Here is a 22,705-nt window from a genome sequence, read left to right on the forward strand (position 1 = left end):
TATAAATCTTTAAAATTTATATTGTCTGAGGGTTTCTTGGTTTTTTTTTTTTTTTTTTTAATGGGGAAAGGCTAGTAAACCCCAATGGTAACTTAATCCCCAAACCTTTTGTTAAGCTGTCTTACACCTGGGACCTATGAATGTTGTAGGATTAATTATGCTTAAAAATTAGGATAGTAAGTATATATACACTTTGAAAAAATACATAACAAATGTTGCTTTTCTGTGAGTTTGTCTATTACATTAAAATTGGTGTAAGAAGAAAAAAACATTACCAAGTCATAATACAGAAAGTATTTGGATTTTTATTTAGCACATTAAATATTTTGGGGATCTCTCTCCAAGGATAGATCCCTCCCTGACACACATTTCATTTTAAATTACAGTTTTAGTTTGCAAACACTATAAAGGTTAGCAGTTTTTTTTTTAAACTTTATTGGTACAGACATTGACTTTCATGATAATATACATTCTCAGCCTTTTGAGGTTGATACTAGAAAGAAAATCTCTTCCATAAAATACATACTCCAGTAGAATATAAAGATTATTTTCCCAGTTGTATTTCATACTGTTTATTTGTAAAACTGCTTTTCAATGATAGGTTGCTAGCAAATACAGTAAGAGATACCAAAAGTTTGTTAAATAAATTCTAGTGAATTCTGAGGGTTTTCTCATGTTTTAAAAATAAGAATAGAGCCAAGATGTTCATCAACAGATGAATGGATTGCACAACTGTAGAATATGTACACAATGGAATTTTACTCAGCCATAAAGGAGAACACAAGTTACATCATATACAGAGAAATTGATGGAGCTGGAGGACAATATGCTAAGTGAGATTAGTCAGTCACAAAAAATAAGAAATGCTCTCCCAATTATGTGAACGCTAGGGAGAAATTGGTCATAGGAGGAACTCTAGATGAAGAAGGAGATTATATAGAGCAAATAAGACGACCTGAGAGGATGATAGGGGGGAGGAGGGAAATCCTCTAATGCACATGATGTACTTTAACAAACATATCCAAGTCAATCACTAAGCCAAGCAAGAGGAGGAGGGAAGAGGAGGGAATGGGGCAGAAATTGGCTAATTGAGTGATGTGTGCATGTATGTTGCCACCATCTTGTATCCCATTAAGATGTATGACTATAATGCACCATAAAAAAATTTAAAAAATAAGAATAGAGTCCATTTCCTTTTATATGGAAGGGAACAGACCATCTGAAAAATGTATTGCACAAAAACATTTTCCAATAGAAGCAATTATAAATACATATTGTTTCCATGAATTTAGGAGGTAAAAATAATAGAAAAATAATCAATAAACAAAATTAAAGACAGGTTAAATTTATGTTGAATATTTGCTTGTACTTGAGGAAAAGCAAATCTAGATTTGACTCTTTTAGCAGATACATTCATTTTCTAGCTACCTCACTTTTTTCTCTGATGCAAACTTATCTGTAAGCTTTTTCCAACCATTTCTAAAGTAATATCCTTGTTATCATCTGTCCCCCTAACCTCCTTTATTTTTCTTCGTAGCTTTTACTGTAACCTAATATATATCATTTACCTAATTCTCTATGCCCTAAATGTATAATAAAGTTTGAGAACTGATGCTCCAAGGTGTAGTACCTCTGTTTCACTTTTATTTCACCTCAGAATTTAGTTTTCCTTTCATTGAAGTTTATTTTTAGCACTTTTTTTTTTTTGGCTTGTTAACCCTTATGTGCATTGTATTTTGGGTTATAGCTGAAATAAGGGAAGATAGGAGAAAAATAAGGAACAGATTTATATACCCAGCTTCCTGTGGAACAGATTATGGAAGTAAAAAGGGATAGTGTTTTAATAATATGAAGGTCAGGAGACATGATAGGAGATATACATGTAATTAATTTTTAAAAGTATGGGATCCTTTCTGTAGGCTTCCTCTTTAGGTTATTGATAGTTTCCTTTGATGAGAAGAAACTTTTTAGTTTGATGTTGTCCCACTTGTTTATTCTTGCTTTAATTTCCTGAGCTTTGGAGGTTTTGTTGAGAAAGTTACTGCCTGTGCCAATATGTTGTAGTGTTGAACCTATGTTCTCCTCTACTAACTTCACCATCTCAGGTCTAATTTCTAAGTCTTTAATCCATCTTGAGTTGATTCCTGTGTTAGGTGAGATATAGGGGTTTAGGTTCATCTTTTTACAAATGGTTAGCCAGTTCTCCCAGCACCACTTGTTGAAAAGGCTGTCTTTTCTCCAGCGTATGTGTTTGGCCCCTTTGTCAAAGATTAATTGACTAAAGATGTGTGGGTTTGTTTCTGTATCTTCTATTCTAATCCACTGGTCAGTATATCTGTTTTTGTGCCAGTACCATGCTGTTTTTACTACTATTGCTCTATAGTATAGTTTGAAGTCTGGGATTGTAATGCCTCCTGCGTGTTTCTTGTTATTGAGAATTGCTTTGGCTATTCTAGGTCTTTTCCTTCTCCATATGAAGTTCATGATTGATTTTTCTAGGTCTCTGAAGAATGTCACTGGTATTTTAATGGGAATTGCATTGAACCTATAGATCAGTTTTGGCAGAATGGCCATTTTGATGATATTTATTCTGCCTATCCATGAGCACGGGAGATTTACCAGCCACCATTCTGATAGGGGGCTAATATCCAGAGTATACAAAGAGCTCAAAAGGCTCTACACTAGCAAAACAAACAACCCAATCAAGAAATGGGCAAATGAACTAAATAGACACTTCACAAAAGAAGAGATACAAAGGGCTAATAGATACATGAAAAGATGTTCTTCATCACTGGCCATCAGGGAGATGCAAATCAAAACTACACTGAGATCCCATCTAACCCCAGTCAGAGTAGCAAGCATAAAGAAATCAAATAACAACAAATGCTGGCGAGGATGTGGGGAAAGAGGAACTCTTTTACAATGTTGGTGGGAGTGCAAACTAGTTCAGCCACTATGGAGATCTGTGTGGAGATTCCTGAGAAAGTTGGGAATAGATCCACCATATGATCCAGCTATACCACTCCTGGGTATCTTTCCAAAGGGGTTGAATTCAGAGAAATACAGCAACATATGCATACCTATGTTCATAGCAGCACAATTTGTAATAGCCAAAATATGGAACCAACCCAGATCACCATCAACAGATGAATGGATAGCAAAACTGTGGGAAATACACACAATGGAATTCTATTCAGCCATAAAGAAGAACAAAATTATATCATTTGCAAGAAGATGGAAAGCCCTGGAGAGCATCATGTTAAGTGAGATCAGCCAAGCACAGAAGGAGAAGATACACATGTTTCCTCTAATATGCCCAAACTAGAAAACACAAAGGATACCAGTAGGACCCCAGATATTAGAGGGGAAATACTAGCTAAGTTTTAATGGAAAGATAGGAGAGGAGAAAGGCCGATCTGGATTAATGAGGGTCTACACCTGAACATGTGTAAAATTATGAATAAGACATGGTTAACCTGGACAACCATTGGTGGGGGGGGAAGGGGGCAGGGGGGGGGAGAGGGCACCAAATATAGTATAAATGTATACTACTTATGTTCAATAAAAATTGTTAAAAATAAATAAATAAATAAAAAGTATGGGATCCTTGAAAGTCATGAGTGTGGCATAGACTCGTTACAGAAAGTATCCTCTATATTTAGCATGGCTTTACATCATTAAGATATGTTACTAGAGAAGTTAGAACATATAAAAAAGCAAAATAGAATATTTGAATTCTCATGTGTCCAGTACCCAGCCTCCACCAGTATTTATTTATGGCCAGTTTTGCCCTATCGATACCTTCTGTGTATTTCCCCTATTCAGTATAATTTTGAAGCAAATTACTGACAGCAGGTGATTCTGTAAATGTTTTAGATTGTAACTGAGAGACAACCACTATAATATGCTCCAAAGTATTTTTCTTAACAAATATTCATTGTTGATATTTCTAGTTATGTCAAAAATTATAGTTCAAAATTTTTGTGTAGTTTGAATCACAATACAAATAAGGCCATGTATTATGATTGGTTCATATTTTTTAGTTCTCTTTCCCTCTCTCTCTCCCTCTCCCTCCCAGTTCCCTTACCCCCCTCCTCCCAGCAAAATCATGTTGAAGAAACCAGGTTGTTTGTCTGGAGTTCCCTTTGGATTTTGCTGAGAGCATTCTATTTCTTTTCCTCTGTATTTGCTATAAGCCAAAGATTCACCAAATTCAGGATCCCTTTTTGGAGGGAGAGTGGGCAAGACTGCTTCCTTGGGTAATGTTGTAATCATCTGTCAGGTATGTTCAGACTTCAGATTTAAAGTCAGCAATTAAATTAACTTGATATAATTTTGCTAAATTTGTTAAAAGAATGAATGCTTTTTATTTTCCATCCAGTTAAAAATCACCTGTTGAAATATATGGCAAATGATTTTTTCATAGTTTCATCCTAGTAAAGTTTAGAAGATGAAAGTAATTTCCATGACTGGCTACTTATTTATTTATACTCTGAGAGACTTAATTTAAAATCATATAAAAAGATTAATTCTAAGTAAATCTCATACATTTAAACGTGCATCATCTGTTATATTAGCTGTAAATAAAACAATACTACTTTATGTGTTTCTCTTTGATTTTTGATAGTAATGAAAGAGATCCAAGGTTAGCTGTTATAGTAGTATTTGTACAGCATCAGGCAAAGTGTTTTATTAGTTGGCCTCAAAGCCTTTTGATTGGTTTTTAAATTTTATGTTTCTTTTTTTAAGGCTTAAAGTTGTTACAGTTGTAACTTATCCCCTCCAAATACAATATGCAGAAGTGTGTGTGTATAGCTGGTCTTGGTGACACATTCCTGTAATCCCAGTACATGGAAAGCTGAGACAGGAAGATCTCAGGTTTATGGCCAACCTCAGTAATTTAGCGAGGGTCTCTGCAACTTAGACCCTGTTTCAAAATAAAAAATAAAATAGGACTGCGGGGTAGCTCAGAGGTAGAATGCCTCTGGGTTCAGTCTCTAGTAGCACAAAAAAAGGTGTGTGTACATATGCATAAATGCACATGTTTGGGTTTTTTTTTTTTTCTTTAGGGAGAAGGTACACAACATTAGGTTGTCAGAAAGCCACAAACTCAAAAAAGGTTTAAGAGCCAGAGATATAACAATTGTTGAAATAAATGTTTAGTGTACAGTTTTTCTCGCTATAGTGGAGAAAATTTCATTTAACTAAATGAAGAATAATTAGGCCTTTAACAGAAATAACAGCAGATAATCTGAATAGGAGCTGAAGATAAATATTCTAATGACTATGGCTCTAAGGTGTTTAGAGAGACTTGGTTAAATTCTAACCTTTAAGTAATAATTTTGTTCTTAAGATAGAGGAGAATGTTTTTAGAAATAGACCTCATGGGATTCTAGAAATCTAATGTATGATTTACTGTGCTTTGTGAGTAAAGCGAGTTTGAGTTTTATTTTGTCAGTGACATTTATTCAGTAACATACTGGCTTTCTCTAGAATTCCATTCATTGGCTGTTTAATTCATCATGTACAAAATAATATCATAACATGTGAATTACTCTTTTCTACCTAGAAACCTCCTTAATTTTTCGAGATCTATGTCAGTTCCAATCATCATTTGAGGCTCAGCTCAAATGTCTCATCCTTAATGAAGCTTGATACAGAATTAATTGCTTTTTTACCTGTGCTCCATGATTCTTTATGTTGCATCTATCTATAGTACTAAAAAACAAAACAAAGACCTGCATGGTGGCACACACCTATAAACCTAGTACTTGGAAGGCTGAGACTGTAGGATTGTAGGTTTGAGGCCTACCTTGGCAACTTAGTGAGACTGTTACAAAAATAAAATGGGGCCAGTTGAGGTGTTGCACACTTGTAATCCCAGTACTTAGGAGGCTGAAATATAATTGCGGGTTCTCAGGCAGCCTTCACTATTTAGTGAGGCCCTCTGCAACTTAAACCCTATTTCAAAGTAAAGAATAGGAAATAGTGCTGGGGATGTAACTCCAAGGTAGAATACCATCAGGTTCAATCCCCAGTTTCACAAAATAAAAATAAAATATAAAATATGGGCTGGGGGTATAACTCAGAAATAGAATGCCCCTGGATTCAATCAATCCCCAGTACAAAAAAGGAAAATAAAACATGTTAGAGATCATAGATTATGATCTCCATAAAGATTGAAAATATGAGCCAGGCATGGTGGCGCATGCTTGTAATTCCAGAATTTGGGAGGGTGAGACCTGAGGATAGTGGTTCATGGAGAGCCTCAGCTACTTAGTGAGGCATTCCGCAAATTAGTGAGACCCTGTTTCAAACTAAAGAATAAAAAATAGGGCAGGGGTATAGCTCGGAAGTTGAATTCCCCTGGGTTCCATCCCCAGACCTGCCCCCCACCCCGCCAAAGAAAGACTGAAAATATGTCTTATTCATTGCATTTTCTAGGATTTGGGGTATATACAACAAATGGAATAGTATTACCATATTAAATACAAAGTTCTGCTTGTCTTTTTTTTTTTTTTTTTTTTTTTTTTGCTATACTGGGAATATATAGATAGAACCCCCAGGGGCATTCTACCTTTGAGCTACACCACCAGCTGTTTTTTGTTGTTGTTGTTTTGGGTTTTTTTTTTTTTTTTTTGTGTGTGTGTGTGTGTGGTACCTGGGGTTCCTGGAATCCCTTCTACCTCTAGGCTACACTCCCAGACCTATTTTATATTTTTATTTGGGATCAGGGTCTCTTTAACCAGAGAGGCTGGCTTCGAACCCGTGCAATCCTCCTGTCTCCGCCTCCCAAATGCTGGGATTACAAGCGTGTACCATCATGCCTGGCTGTGCTTATCTTTTATGACCTAAGAATTGTCATCTCCTTAGGAAAACTTTTGTGCCCATTTCTTCTTTTTCACAATTGTTTAGATGCATTTCTCTGTTCTTACAGTACCCACTGTTAGAATTTGTGTTTGAAGTTTTTAAATATTATACTGAAGTTGTCTGCTTACATGTCTCTTTGCCTCACTAAATTTTGAGGTTTTCTTATATATTTTTGTATCTGTAGAAACTGGAGTGCAAAACAGTCCAGTAAACTTCTTGAGTTGAATAGACACACCATACCTTCCCTTAATGGGTAGACATAATGTTTAAAAGTATAATAAAAGGTAGTGTATGGTTAATGTGGTAAGACAGGTACAGTTCATTATATTCAACATATTTACAATGCTTATTTGATAGGAATTGTAGGGAAATTCAAAGATGAACGTAAAAAGAAGAAGATAAATTGTGTTGGTATAGAGGTTATTCTGGGCAACAAGATTAGCATACTCAAAAGTGCTAGGGATGGCCAACAGTTTAGTTTGGCTAGGATGTAGATATATATAGAAAAGTAATGATAGGTATGACTGTGGTGGACCTAACATGCTGTGCTAATAAAGGGTTTGACATTCTGTATAAGAAAGTCATTGTATTAAAGGCTTTTAAATTAAATTGTAAGGTACACATACATGAAATGCAGGAGAAAACTAGCATCATTGTCACTTACTCTTTTGACTTCAAGTTAAAAGAACTGCATTTGACTTTGTTTTAGATTTGAAGAATTGTGAAAAATATGTTTGGAAATTTTTCATTTATATATATATTGCAGGCATCCTAGAGTAATGCTAGAAAAAAGAGAATGACTGCTTCCTTTTGCCCAAATATGTAATATGCTGAATTTACATCATTAAATAGGTTGAATTAGTTGTTTTGTTTATTTGTTTGAATAATTTTAGTCTTCTCTCAATTTTTAGGGAAAAATGTTACATACAGAATTTTTACCCACTTAAGTTATTCTGTCTACCAAGTTATTCTATTCTACCAAACTATTTTTCAACTGCTTTTTTACAATAAAAAATTACAAAAGTATAATTAATAAATTACAAACATGTGTTGACAATATCAGCTGGCTTGACACCTTTTTTGTTGACACAATTCATATTTGTAACAAATAATTGAATACTTATAAGAATGTAGACTTAAATAGCTTTGCTAGTAGAAGTTATTTTAAAGACAAATATGACAGTACTTCAAGGTTTTCTATAGAGTACTAGACAAATATGGGAAATATTTATATTCTCTAATTTATCTTAATCCCTGAATATGTTATGTTGTTAGTGCATTAGTGATTTTCCTATTTATTAATTTGGGTATAGGGAGTTTGGTTAATAGTGAAGTTTAAAGTCAAAAGTTATTTTCAAGACTTTTTTTTAAAGTTTTATGGTAAGAACATGTATTTATGCTGGGCATGATGGTACATACCTGTTACCCCCACTATTTGGGAGGCTGAGACAGGAAGATTGCAGATTTGAAGACATCCTTAGCATTTTAGTGGTATTCTCATCAACTTAGCAAGGCTCTGTTTCAAAATAAAAAGGGCTGGTGGTATAGCTCAGAGGTAGAATGCCTCTGGATTCAGTCCCTAGTACTTCCCCCAAGAATAAATTATATAACTGAACTTAATTTCCTTATTAGCAGTTGAAGCCCTTTTTCTGCTTATTTTAATATGCTATATACTCTGCTAAGCATTCTGCATGGTCTTTGAAGATTTGGAAAAAATAAAAATTGTCAAAAAATTAGCAACAAATCATCCATCCCATCAAATACAGTTGTTAGCTTTCTTTATCCCATCTCTGCACACATATATTATCCACATACAAACACAAAATTCAACACAAAATTTCAGTTTGCCATATATGCAGTTTTATATTATTTATCAATTATTGGATTTTACTTGTTTGAATGTTGACCATGAAACCATTTTATTTAGGCATTTTTCTGTTATACACTAACAAGATAACAGTGAAAGTAACCTAGGGAACTTCTGTTTTGTCTGCACTGAGAACTCTTCAGTATTTCTGTGTGGTAAAGAATAGCTGTAGTAGCAATAATATGTGGAATGGAGCAGCTTTAACTCAATAAAAATGTTTATAAAATTTGTTAATGCTGGCAAGACACTTTCCAAATACCATTTCTATATAAGTAAAAACTTAACAAGCTGGGCACGGTGGCATCCAACTCTAATCCTAGTATTTGGGAGGCTGAGAAAAGAAGACCTCAGTTTTGTGGCCAGTCTCAGCAACTTCATGAGGCCCTCTGCAACTTAGTGAGACCCTGTTTCAAAATAAAAAACTGCTGAGGTGTAGCTCCAATGGGTTCAATCTCCAGTATCAGACACACACACAAAAAAAAACTTTAGAATTACCTTTGTGCTTTCTTAAATTCAAAACAATAAGATCAAGAAACAGATTTATTCTAAACAGTATGTCTGGGTTTTTAAAAAATAATTGCAATGGCCTTCACTTCTTTGGCCATTATGTTATCTAGGGCCACTTCAGAAATGAACAAAGGCTTTGCTGTTTTTTAACTCATAAGGTTCTTTGCAGTTATTCCCTAATTGAAGTTGCCTTCTTACTCATGAATGTCTTTTTACTCAGTTCTTGGCCTCTAGGTGGTCCATTGTCAGTATCTGGAAAATCAAAGTGTTTAGATCACTTAGTACTTAAAACTTTTCTCTTTTAGTCTCTATTGTGTTATTTCTTAATTTATAGTATTCCTTAACTCATCTTTTGAGTCTTCTTTTGCTGTTCTTATTTTCCTTCTTATAACTGTGGATCAGTCCCAAGATTGCACCTTTACATCTTCTATTCCTATATTTATTACTCAAGAGATATCATTTGATTTTTATGGCCTTATCACTATGACTCCCAAGCCAATATTTTCTAAGTTCTCCATTATTTGTTTAATATTTCTGTTCATAAAACTTTTCTAGTTGTGCAACTATCACCTCAGAATGTTAAGAACTGAATTTTCTAACCCAAGTCTTCTTTACAATATTTGTTTTTGTTTCGACTTTCAGGTTTTTGTTGGTGGTGTCATCATTGCTTCAACTTAAATTTATCAGTCACAGTGGATGTTTATGCTTTTCAATCCATATGTACAAACTGTTAGCATGTTCATTTCTGTCCCCATTGCTCAGTAAATATTTTGAATGAATGAATTTGAATAAGAATGAATTTTTTTTCTTTTTGCATTTCCTTTCTATATATCTAAAAGTATATTCTTTCTGCCAAATATTTTTGCTCAAGTTCTTGACAAGATAATGATTCTATGGTATAGAGAAACTGAATAAAATATGAACTGAAAAGTATCCCTTGAATTTCATAACTGAGAGATCATTTTGGAAGAATTATTTCAATAGAATAAATGTAGGCAGATGTCATATTAGATTGAGATGTGACTGAAAGGTGAAATGGATCAGCAGTTAAGATGTGACTCTATTCAAGAGAAATATATATATATTTTTTGTTTGTTTGTTTTGGTGATACTGGGGTTCCTGGAAGCCCTTCTACCTCCGGGCTACACTCCCAGACCTATTTTTACATTTTTATTTGGAAACAGGGTCTCCTAAGGCGTGGCTGGCTTCAAACCTGCGTGATCCTCCTGTCTCTGCCTCCCAAGCGAGGGGATTACAAGCGTGTGCCACCACGCCCGGCCGAAATACTTTGTTTTTAACAAAAACTTGGACATGTTCATATGCTAGAGGCAGCTTGCAGGTAAAGTTTGAAAATGCAGAGGATAATTAATGAAATGTAAAATTCTAAATACCTGTGAAGTGGTTAGTTTTTGATCAGAGGATTGAAGGCACATTTTCACAGAAACATAAAGGAAGGATGGGCCTAGATTGAGATCATTTCGGTTTTTGAAGAAGCAGGGAGTTAATGAAGCTCTTCAGAGCTACCATTTTCTCTGTGAAATAGGTAGTAGGCACAGTCAGCTGCCAAGTATTTTTGGATGGTGGGGTGGAGCTTTAAGTAATGATGGCATTGGAATTACTGTCATGGAGAGGGGGGAAAAGAGGTTGACCTTCCTCCAAAGAAGTCATCTTAGGCACAGTTGAGCCTTGTTGGGTGTAGAGTTTACAGGCTACCTGTTTTTGTTTGTTTGTTTGTTTGTTTGTTTTACTACAGTGCTTAGTATTGGAGATAGAGAAGAAAAGAGGCTTTGGGCTGAGATATAAAAGAGAAGCCAAGTGCCTGAGATATATTTGGTCTAAGAGGATGAGATGAGTGAAGTTAGTCATGTATTATGAGTTCCAACTACTTTTCTGTATGAATAGCTAATAGAAATTGATTAATGTTAGGTCAGAAGAGTCAAACAAGCAACTAGAGATCAGGACAAGGACGAAGAATTTCAGAGAGAATAAGAATAGTAATTGGGAAAATAGAAGGTAAAGAACAAGTAGGAAGTAAGTTTAATAGTTTGTCATAAATGCTTTTTTGTGGGTAAAAAGATTTTATTTTCTGATTTTCTTTATTCACCTTATTGGGGTATCAGGTAGCTTATGGCTACAGATAAGACCAGTAGTATCCAGACTTTTATGATCTGATTAAAAAAACCTTTATTAATGTGCCCCAAAGTATGCATACTTATTTATAAAACATATATAGATAATTTCTATAAATATTATTAATGGAATAAGAAACTATTTTGGCAAGAATTTTGTGATAACTTGATTAATTTTGAAAATCTTGGCTTAATACTTGGCTGTAGAGACATTTGAAAGACTTTTTTTTGTGTGTGTGTGGTACTGGGGGTGGAACCCAGGGGCTTTTCTACCTCCGGGCTATACTCCCAGACCTATTTTATACTTTATTTGGAAACAGGGTCTCACTAAGTAGCTGAGGCTGGCTTTGAACCTGTGTGATCCTCCTTGTCTCAGCCTCCCACGCACTGGGATTACAAGTGTGCGCCACCACGCCTGGCTGAAAGACTTCCTTTAAATTAGGTTTCGCTGGGCGTGGTGGCGCACATTTATAATCCCAGCATTCGGGAGGCTGAGACCGGAGGATCGTGGTTCGCAAACAGCCTCAGCTGCTTAGTGAGGCCTTCTGCAACTCAGTGAGACCCGGTTTCAAAATACAGAATCAAAAAATAGGGCAGGGGCTGTAGCTCGGAGGTAGAATGCCCCTGGGTTCTAGCCCCAGACTTGCCCCCCTTTCCCCCCCAAAAAAAAATTGGGTTTATTTAAACACTTAGTTTTAATGACTTTTATAGCTCAGAGGTTATAAAGATATATAAATCTAGGTGGAAGAAATAAGTATATTGCAGCCTGGGTTGACTACACCATGATGCTTATCTGTAAAATATACAAAATATTTTTGTTGAAATTCACCAGTAAAATTTCTGCCTTTTCTTAATTTTTTTAATTGCCCTTGAACACTAGAACTAAGGTTGTGCTATGCTGGTAGGCTTTATTTGCCGCTCTACATGCATTTTCCACCCTTCTGCACTATACTTTGTGCCATAGGAGGTTGATTTCTAAGGACTGCATCAACTGGCCTGCTTGTCCTCTGATTTCTGATTGGCTTCCAAGCATTTTACCTTTGAACTAAACCCCAGCCTGATTTTATTTATTTGGAAACAGGGTCATGCTAGGTTGATGAGAGTCTCACTTCTTTTTTGGGGCTGTCCTCAAACCTGCAGTCCTCCTGTTTCAGCCTCCTAAATACTGGGATTACAGGCATGTGCCACTACACATGGCTTTTTTTTTTTTTTTTTGAAACAAGGTCTCACTAAGTTGTTTTCAAACCTGTGATCCTCCTGTTTCAGCCTCACAAGTACTAGGATTGCAGGTATGTGCCACAATGCCAGCCTTGGAGTATTTAACATCTTCCTCTTTGCTGGGCTGCAGGTTAAAAGTAACCATGCTCCATTATGGTGTGGTTCTCCTCTTCAATTATAGCTCTCTTTATCTAGTAAATATTTCCTTCTCTTCCACTGTTGAATCTCAATGGTAATAGCTGCCATCTGTGGCTAGTCCTGGAGTACTCCATCATTGCCTCTTTGTAAATTGTCCCTTCATTACATATCACTTTTTTTGTTTACATATTATCTCTTTCTTATGGAAGACCTTGAAGGCTATTGTTACATTCTAATTTTTTTTCCCCCTGTACTGTGGATGGAACCTAGGGGCATTCGAATACCTCTGAGCTACACCTACAGCCATATTTTTTATTCTCTATTTTAAAACAAGGTCTCACTAAGTTGTGGAGGGCCCCACTAAGTAGCTGAGACTGGCCACAAACCACAATCCTCCTGTCTCAGCCTCCTAAGTACTGGGATTACAAGTATGTGCCACTACACCTGGCTCCATTTATTTTTATTATTATTATTATTATTATTATTATTATTATTATTATTATTTTTTTTTTTTTTTGTGGTACTGGGGTTCCTGGAAGCCCTTCTACCTCCGGGCTACACTCCCAAGCCTATTTTATACTTTTTTATTTTTGGAAACAGGGTCTCTTAAGGCAGCGCGGTTGGCTTCGAACCTGCGCGATCTTCCTGTCTCTGCCTCCCAAGAACGGGGATTACAAGTGTGCGGCACCACGCCCGGCTTAATATATTTTTTAAATGAATGGATTAATAAATGATTAAAACTTGTCATTTAGAATATTTCTAAGCAGCCAGGCATGGTGGCAAATACCTGAAATCCCAGTACTTGGGAAGATAAAACAGTAGGATTGCAGGTTTGAAGACAGCCTCAGCAACTTAGCAAGAGCAAGTTTCAAAATACATATTTTAAAAATATATATATAATCAGATAATTCTGTTTCCAAGTTTCAATTGTGCAAATATAAGTGTGTGAGTGAGAGAAAATGAATGAATGAGAATTGAACCCAGGGCCTTATGCCTGGTATGCATATACTGCTTTACCACTTAGCTGAGATATACTCAAGGTACAGTCATTATAGGTGACATTTCTACTGTTTTGTTTTGTTTTTTAAATAACAACTGGAGCATCACATAATAGTGGAATCTTTTCAGACATCTGTTTTTAATGAGGGGTGAGTGTCACTTCATGCATGAAGTAAAACTTATTATCAACTCACTTCCTCTTTAATAATTTTAAGTAGAACTCAGCCTTTGACTTTTGAATTCTGCAATTTAGAATACATTAACACAGAGTTTTGCTTTTGTATATAAAAAAAGGGTAGACATGTTGGTACACACCTATAATCTCAGTACTTAGGAGGCTGAGACAAGATTGCAGGGTGTAGGCAACCCATAGCAACTTAGTAAAGCCCTCAGCAACTTAAACCCTGTTTCAAAATGAAAAATAAGATAGGGCAAGGAGTATAGCTCAGAGATAGAATGCCCCAGGGTTCCATTCTCAGTCACACACACACACACACACACACACACACACACACACACGTGCACAATAACTAAAACTCAATGAGTCAGCCATAATTATTGCTTAGCTTTTACTTATGATTGGCAATATATTATTATTATGAAAATATTTTCAGATTGATTTCATGAAACAGTTTTCCTCATTGGCAGAAAAAAACTTTAGTTTTAGAAGGGAAAGTTATTATTTGAGTGCCTTGATATAGTCATGTTTAATATATTTTATTCTCTGATGAATGAAAATCAAGTACTTAGTAGTAAATGTTTAATCAGGATTTTTCTATTCTGGACAGAATAGGTAGCTAGAATTTTTAAATTTTATGTATATAAATTAAAAATGAAAAATAGATTGGCTGGTAAACTTCCAAATACTTCCTTTATGTGTACACACACACACACACACACACACACACACACACACACAAACACTCTCTCTCTCTCTCTCTCTCTCTCTCTCTCTCTTTAGTTTGGGAGTCTGATGATGCAGTCAATAAGGAAACAAAGTCCCTATCTTCCTGGAACTTTTACTCTGTTAGGGAGATGGATAATTAACAAATAAGTAATTATATAATACAATGTAGTGTTAAGTATCATGAAGAAAATAACAGTATAAAGTCATAGAGTGACAGGAAATTCTCTTATTAAATATGGTCAGGGAAGTCCCCTCAAATTTTGTGTAATTTGAGACCTGAATGAAGTTTTAAATTCCTAGCCATATGAGGATGTGGGAGAGGAATAACTTAACAGAAGAGAATTCAAGTGCAAAAATGCTGGAAAGCAGATATGTTGTCATGATGGAGACTGTTGGCAGGAACACTAAGGTTAAAATGGTAGAAGATAAGATCTAGAAGGGTAAATGAAGGCAATATCACATTAGATCTTGTAAGTCATAGAATTTTAGGTTGTATTTTAAGTATAATGAAGATTTTAGGGAAAACAGCAGAGTAATGACATCTGAGTGACCTTTTAAAAGTATTATGTATGTTATTGTATAAATAAGCTATAGGTAAACCAGTAGAAGCAAGGAGACCTGTCATGAAGCAATTGTATAGTCTAGGTGAGATTTTGAACTCATATATACACAAATGCACACTTCAGATGTCATATGTATATGTACATATATATTTGTATATGATCCTTTTGGGGTAAAAAATAGATTTAGTTCAGGAACTTCTTTTTGACATTTCACAGTATAATATGAATGTCTTTTATAGCCAATACATACACATACATCTTTCAGTTGATGGATGATATTCCATGTACCATATGTAATCTGTCTCATGTCAAAGGACATTTATATTTCCAATGTTTTTAATAATATTCTTTTTATTGATCATAGTTGTAGATGATTGTCTATAGGGTAAATTCTTTAAAAATCAAAGTATATGTTCATATATAATTATTACCAAATTGACTTACAGAAAGACTGCCAATTTACACACTCTCTAATGTTGTATGAGAATTACTGAATAGTAAAAGTCTTTTAAATCTTTACATATCAGTAGGAGAGAAACATCATAGGCTTTTTAGATTACAAGTGATAGCTGTTAAAGTGATAACTTAAATTTTTATTTCTGATGAGTAATATTAAATTCTCTGGTATTTGTTATGAGAAGTACTGTTTTAAAAAGTAGTTTCTAAGTTTGTCTTATCTACTTATAAGACTGAAATGGAAGGGTAAAATGTCAGTGTGTAATAATTTAGCCATGTAACTTGCTATTTCCCTCAACTTTTCTTATTCTCAGTGTTGTATACTTATTGGGTCACTATCCCCAATGGTCAACTAACCGTGACCCCTAAGATGTCATCACTTGTGTGTGTGTGTGTGTGTGTGTGTGTGTGTGTGTTACTGGGGGTGTAACCTAGGGGCTTTTCTACCTCTGGGCTATACTCCCAGACCTATTTTTATTTTTATATTTTATTTGGAGACAGGGTCTCCCTAAGTTGCTGAGAATCTCACTAAGTAGGTGAGGCTGGCTTCGAACCTGTGCGATTCTCCTGTCTCTGCCTTCCAAGCATTGGGATTAAAAGGGTGCCCCACCACGCCTGGTATCAGTGTTAATGGTATGTCATTCATTAATGTTCTCTTCCTTAGGTAAAGAATTAAAACTACATAGCTAGTTAGATCACTTGGTGAGAACATTATACTAAAATGTACTGAAGTTCACTCATTCAGTGTCCTTTATTACCAATTAGCTATTTTCCTTCAGCCCACAATTTCTTACTCCCAACCCATTTAGTTGTCATATATAATTGTATACTATTGTGCACCAAAGGATCATAACTTGAATAACATGCTAGATTAGCCCCAATTTTTCAGTATTACTAGAAAACCAGTTTAAAGTTCTTACCTTACCTAAAGCTGAATCAGTTATGTTGTTAACTCCTTATAAAAGAAAAAGCACAACAGTAGGACAGGTTAGTAGATAGAACCTATTCATGGGACCCAGGTGGCAGTGAGGGTAAGATTGTTATAAAGTTACCTCAATTTAGAATTATAAACTGTGAAATTAGTCCAAGGAGCTCAGGGCTTTTTTTTTTTTTTTTTTTTTTGTGTGTGTGTGTGTGTGTGTGGTACTGGGGTTCCTGGAAGCCCTTCTACCTCCGGGCTACACTCCCAGACCTATTTTTTACATTTTCATTTTGGAAACAGGGTCTCCTAAACCAGCGTGCGCGGCTGGCTTCGAACCTACGCGATCCTCCTGTCTCTGCCTCCCAAGCGCGGGGATTACAAGCGTGCGCCACCACGCCCGGCGAGCTCAGGGCTTTGATTGTACGTTATACAGCAAAGGTTTAGGTTTCAATGAACCTTTAGACAATTTATAAGAAAGCAGGGAAATAAAACTATAGGGTCAACATTTAATTCATGTAAATTACTATCTAGTATATTGAATGCTTATTTGGAGTATTGACTTGATTTTACCAGTGTAGCAACATGTTCAAAACCCTCAGAGGCTCGGACTATTTTATAAACATAGAACACATGTTTTCTCTAAAGCTTTTTGTAATTAACCTTATATAATAGATGCAAATTCAGAAGTTTATTTAGATTGACCTTTAAAATTTTGCAAGATTAATGTAAAGTTTCTTTTTCCAGTGTAAATGGTTCTAATCAGTTATTTCAGATTCATTAAGGTATCTCATGAATAAACTGCTAAGAAACATTTTTATCATTATTTTAAACATTAAATTAGTATCCGTATATTAATGAAAACATAGAAACACTTGTAGTGAGGTTGAAGAGAAATACAGATTTCTACATTCTTTTTTACAATTTGGTCAGGTTTCCAAACTTCATCATAATATTTTATATTGTAATGCTTCTTTTGTTTATAATTTTCTCAATGTGTTGATATATCTTTGGAAGTTTTTCCTCCCCAAATATTTTTGTATTACTGTATTTTTCTCATTTCAATAATAGGTAGTATAAAATATCTAAAACTTTTTTCCATTAAAGAAATAGTTCTTTAATTCTTCATTTAAGTGAATGTAGAAAAGGGAATATCACTTATACTGATTTTATGACATGAGTAAAGAAAGAAATTGTGTAGCAGTGATGAAAATCTGGATCATGGGTGAATATAGCTTACTTTACCACATTTTATGTAGTTTACAAAAGAGATTCTTTTTAAGATGCTGATGAAGTGGGTTTATTGTTTATCCAGAAGATTTGACCTTGTGAATTGACTTATTCTTCTCCAAGGCACTTGAGAGAAAAGACAACGATAGCAGTTACATCTAGAGGCTATTATGGATTGGAGGATGAAAAGGGAACTGCATGTACTTCAACAAGGCGTCGGTCAACACCTCGAAGTTTGGCAGGCTTGTCAAGTGGAGTTTTTGAATCTATAATGGTTCAAGTTTTGAGACAGGAAGAGCAGCTGAGAGCAAAAGAAGAAAAAAGGTAAATGTTAAAAAAATTAAGTTTCATGGTGTTCAGATTTTCAGGAATCACTTTTCAAAGAGTAGCTACATAACTTTTAGGTGCCCATATTAAATTTCAGGGCTCACTTTCGTAGAATTTCAAAATGCATTTTTACCAATGTATGAATTTATAATGAAATATTTTAGCAAATTTGTTTAAATATATAATTTAAGATAAATTATGTTGGGCGTGGTGGTACACGCTTGTAATCCTCACGCTTGGGAGGCGGAGACAGGATCACGCAGGTTCGAAGCCAGCCGTACTGGCTATAGAGACCCTGTTTCCAAATTTAAAAAGTATAAAAATGGGTCTGGGAGTGTAGCCCGGAGTTAGAAGGGTTTCCAGGAACCCCAATACCACCAAAAAAAAAAAAAAAGAGAGAGACAAATTACGTTGAAGCTTATACAAAAATTAGTTTTATAAAAGATTTCAGCATGCTTTCTAGGTTTCTGGAAATATCTTCTGAGGAATTTTAAATTAAAAAAAATTTATATAGATTTGTAGTGTCAGAATAGATTTATAGGCATTTAAAACTCAGAGAAACTCTAGAGATTATGACATATAAATGACATATAAATTTACTTCTACCAGTTCCTCCATTGATACTAATTAATTTTCTGGATAACTACTTATTTTGACTTACCAAGAAAGTGTGTGTGCTCAAATAGTGGTATCTTCTAGAGTTTGGAAGCATAGAGTGATATAACTTCTATAATATTTTATTTACAACAAAAAGAAATGAGGGCACAGAGAGATAAGTGAAAATTAAGTTTCTATACTTGACTGTTGATTTTTATACCAAATCAAATCTCATCCTCTTTAAGGAGTGACTGCTTTTGTAATAGGGAGTTACTAATGCTAATCAAAGGCAATTTATAATATTTTGTTGCTTTTCTTATGATAATACATGTAAATCTGCTTATTTGCAGGATTAAAACTCAACCATGGGCTGGGCCCAATGGCACATGCCTGTAGTCTTAGTGCTTGGAAGGCTAAGATAGCAGAATGGCAGGTTTGAGACCAGTCTCAGCAATTTAGCAAGACCCTGTTTTAAAATAAAAAATAAAATAAAAGGATTGGTAGGTGTGGTTCATAACAAAAAACAAAAGGAAAAAGCAAAAACACAACACTAAGCCTTGAAACTTTCTTCCAATATACTTCTTATGATGAGTTTTAGTTTTAGAACTCACTGTGAAATAGTTTTTTTCCCCTTGTGTAGTACCTCAAAGAATTTTCCTGCTGTAGGAAAAGGGAGCATATGGAAAGGTATAAAGATTAACTTGATAATCGTGTTAATGGATTGGAATGAGAAATTGAAAAAAGGAAGGTTTTTTATTAAGAAGGTTGTAGAAGAAGCTAAATTTCCACTACTATTTAGCAGAAATACGGAGAAGTCAGATTGTTTTGGGAACAATTATGTTCCTCTGGGAACAAGGCCTTGGTACCTTGATATAGGGAGACCAGAGGAAGAAACAAAAATATTAGATAGTTGTAAGAGTAGTAACAAGAAGATAAAAAGAACGATTAACATTTATTGAGCATGTATCCTGAGGCAGAGCTAAAGTAACTTGCCAAAGGTCGGGAATCTTTGAGTGGTAAACTTAAGATTGGAACCACACATTCTGGCTGTAGGGTTTGTGCTCCCAAGTAGTTGCACCATTTTTCTTACTGATAAAACAGTGGAAAGAGCAAAGAACTAGAAAAGATTGAAAATAGAGTCCAGAATAGGGAAGGAGCAGGGAACTCATTTTGAATAAGTGGTTCAAAGTGATGATAGAAATATTTAAGAATCCAAGTAGGAACAGCTAAAAGAAACTTAGAAATATAGTTGAATTGCCTTTCTTTCTCTAATTTATATATTTATGAGTGTGCTGACATCAAATAAACAGGAGAATAAACCATAGGAAAAAATCTTCCATTAATATCTTAGCAACTTTGATAATTTAATGTAGTAATATAACTTAAACTATCTCTTTGGGTATAGTATTAACTTTTTCTTTTCTGATTATAATTTATTTTATTTTTATTTATTTATTTTACTTATTTGATGGTATTGGGGATTAAACCAGTACTGGGACATTCTACCTCTGAGTTGCATCCCTAACCCTGTTTTATTTTTTTATTTTGAAAGAGAGTCTCACTAAGTTACTGAGGTTGGCCTCGAGCCTGCGATCCTCCTGTCTCAGCCTCTGAAGTACTAGAATTACAGGCATGTACCACCAGTTGTGCCTGGCTGATTTTAAAATATTTTAAACATAAAAGAAAGGATAAATAAAAATATAATAAAGCAAAATGAACGCACAACTCAGCTATTTTAAGAGAAATTAAACATAGATATGATCAAGGCTCCACATACGTTTCTTTTGTCTTAGAAGAAACCGTTATCCTGACTTTGTATATCATTTCCATTAATTATGAGAATTTTTTATATATTCTGGATGTAAGTACGCTGTCATGTACATATATGGATGTAAATATCCATATGTTTACATGACTTATAAATATTTTCTTCTAGTCCATAGCTTGCCTTTTTATTTTCAGTATGTTTTGAGAACTGAAAGTTTTACCTACAAAGTTCAATTTATCACTTTTTAAACTGTTTTATGCTTTTTGTGACCTATATAAGAAACTTGAGCTTACCTAATGTTAAAGAATCTATTTTTTTCCAGATTTCTAAAGTTCCAGTTTTTGTAGTTAAATCTATTATCTATTTTAACTAAAGTTAATTTTTATGTGTCGTATGAAGTAAAGATACTTTTTTTTTTCCACATGGAGAGTCAGTTGTTCCAGTATTATTTGTTGAAAACAAATTATTCTTTCACCACTTAATTATCTTTGTATCTTTGTTGCAAGTCAATTGAATATATATTTGTGAGCCTTTCTGGACTTCTGTTCCATTTATCTGTACATCTATCTTTATATTAATTAATACTGCTGTTTCTACACACTAAAGTTATATTTTCATGCACATTGTGAATGTTTCCTTGTTGAGGATCTAGATGTTAATTTTTTACCTTTATGGAGGTTTAGGCTTTGTTATGGCAGGCAGTAACTTTCTTGTGGATTGGTTTGATGACCCTTTCATGTCCAGATTTTAATCTTTTCTAGAGTGGGTCTAGAATAATTGCCTTCACTCCAGTTCAGCCCTACTATAGCATGATCCTTCTGGGGTTTCCACTAAATGTCCCTAGGTGATGACTGAAGACTCCACTATAGCTGGTCGGAGCTCAGTCATTTCTCCATTTGGGTGGTCCTCTGGATTGTTATCTTACAATTTCCTGGTCATTCTTACCAAACTTTGTGTAGTTTTATTCGACTCAGTCGCAGGCTACTACTAGCAAAGTCACAAGGGGACCCTTGTATTGATTTATGAAGCTCTTTTTCTCAGTAGCATCCTTCTTAACAGAATTACCTCATAACTTCCAAGTGCTTCATCCTCTCTGGGTGCTAATCTCTATCCCCTTAACTTCACTGAACTCTTATGGCTGCTTCCTGTCTAAAAAGTACCTTTAGTCAGAAAGCTGGACAATTGTAGGGACTACATCATTTATTTCACTTATCTTGATGCTTACACTCCTACATTGTTTGGTCAGTATTTTAAAATGTTTGATTTATAAATTTTGTTCAGTTTGTACTTGTTTATAGTGGGAAGATAAGTTTTGCGCATTTACTCCATCATAGTAATTTCCTTGCATTTCTTAGGTTTTGACTACATATATATGTGTGTATATATATTCATAGATAATATACAACTAATATACAACATTGCTTCGCATATCTTGAATCTTTGTATTAATAGCAACTTTGTGTGTGTGTGTGTGTGTGTGTGTGTGTTATTACCGGAGATTGAACCCAGGGGCATTCTACCTCTGAGCTACACCCCCAGCCTTATTTTATTCTATATTTTAAAACAGGGTCTCACTAAGTTGTGGAGGGCCTTACAAGTAGCCCATATCAGCCTCCCAAGTGGTAGAATTACAAGTGTATGCCACCACCCTTGGCTAATAGCAACTTTTTGTTTTTATTCAACATTTATTTATCTGAGCCTTACCCATATATGAACTCTTACATTCCAGTTTATTTCAAATGCTATTATTTTAAATTTATTTATTTATTTATTTATTTATTTATTTATTTATTTATTTTGGTGGTACTGGGGATAGAACCCTTCTACCTCCGGACTACACTCCCAGACCTATTTTATATTTTTATTTGGAAACAGGGTCTCCTAAGCCAGCACGGCTGGCTTTGAACCTGCGTGATCCTCCTGTCTCCACCTCCCAAGTGCGGGGTATTACAAGCGTGTACCACCACACCCGGCTCAAATGGTATTATAATATTATGTTCATGAGACTGTATCACAGTATGTCCATTTATCAGATAAGATGAATATTTTTTATTGTATCTACAATTTTGAATTGTATCTACTTGCTTTGATCAAATGATCAAATGTTTTAATTGCCAAAATACTGTGATCTTAGAGTTATGAGGAAGTTGTATTGATTATATAGTAAACCATCGCATATATTTAATCAATTTTAGCAGTAAAATGTCTTA

The 22,705-nt window shown here is 34.7% G+C and overlaps 1 protein-coding gene across 1 annotated transcript in view; it reads left to right on the top strand.

Moving 5' to 3' along the window:
* Positions 1–22,705, top strand: part of BRD10 (bromodomain containing 10) — a gene marked incomplete at both ends in the record, with an annotated part of 92,249 nt that overhangs the window by 6,303 nt on the left and 63,241 nt on the right. Inside the window, one exon of the mRNA XM_080709565.1 lies at positions 17,927–18,127. Within this exon, the coding sequence (XP_080565691.1) occupies positions 17,927–18,127 (201 nt within the window). The remainder of the gene's footprint in view (positions 1–17,926; positions 18,128–22,705) is intronic.

The sequence above is a fragment of the Muscardinus avellanarius genome (assembly GCF_963383645.1).
Source record: "Muscardinus avellanarius genome assembly, chromosome: 13".
Classification (NCBI taxonomy): domain Eukaryota; kingdom Metazoa; phylum Chordata; class Mammalia; order Rodentia; family Gliridae; genus Muscardinus; species Muscardinus avellanarius.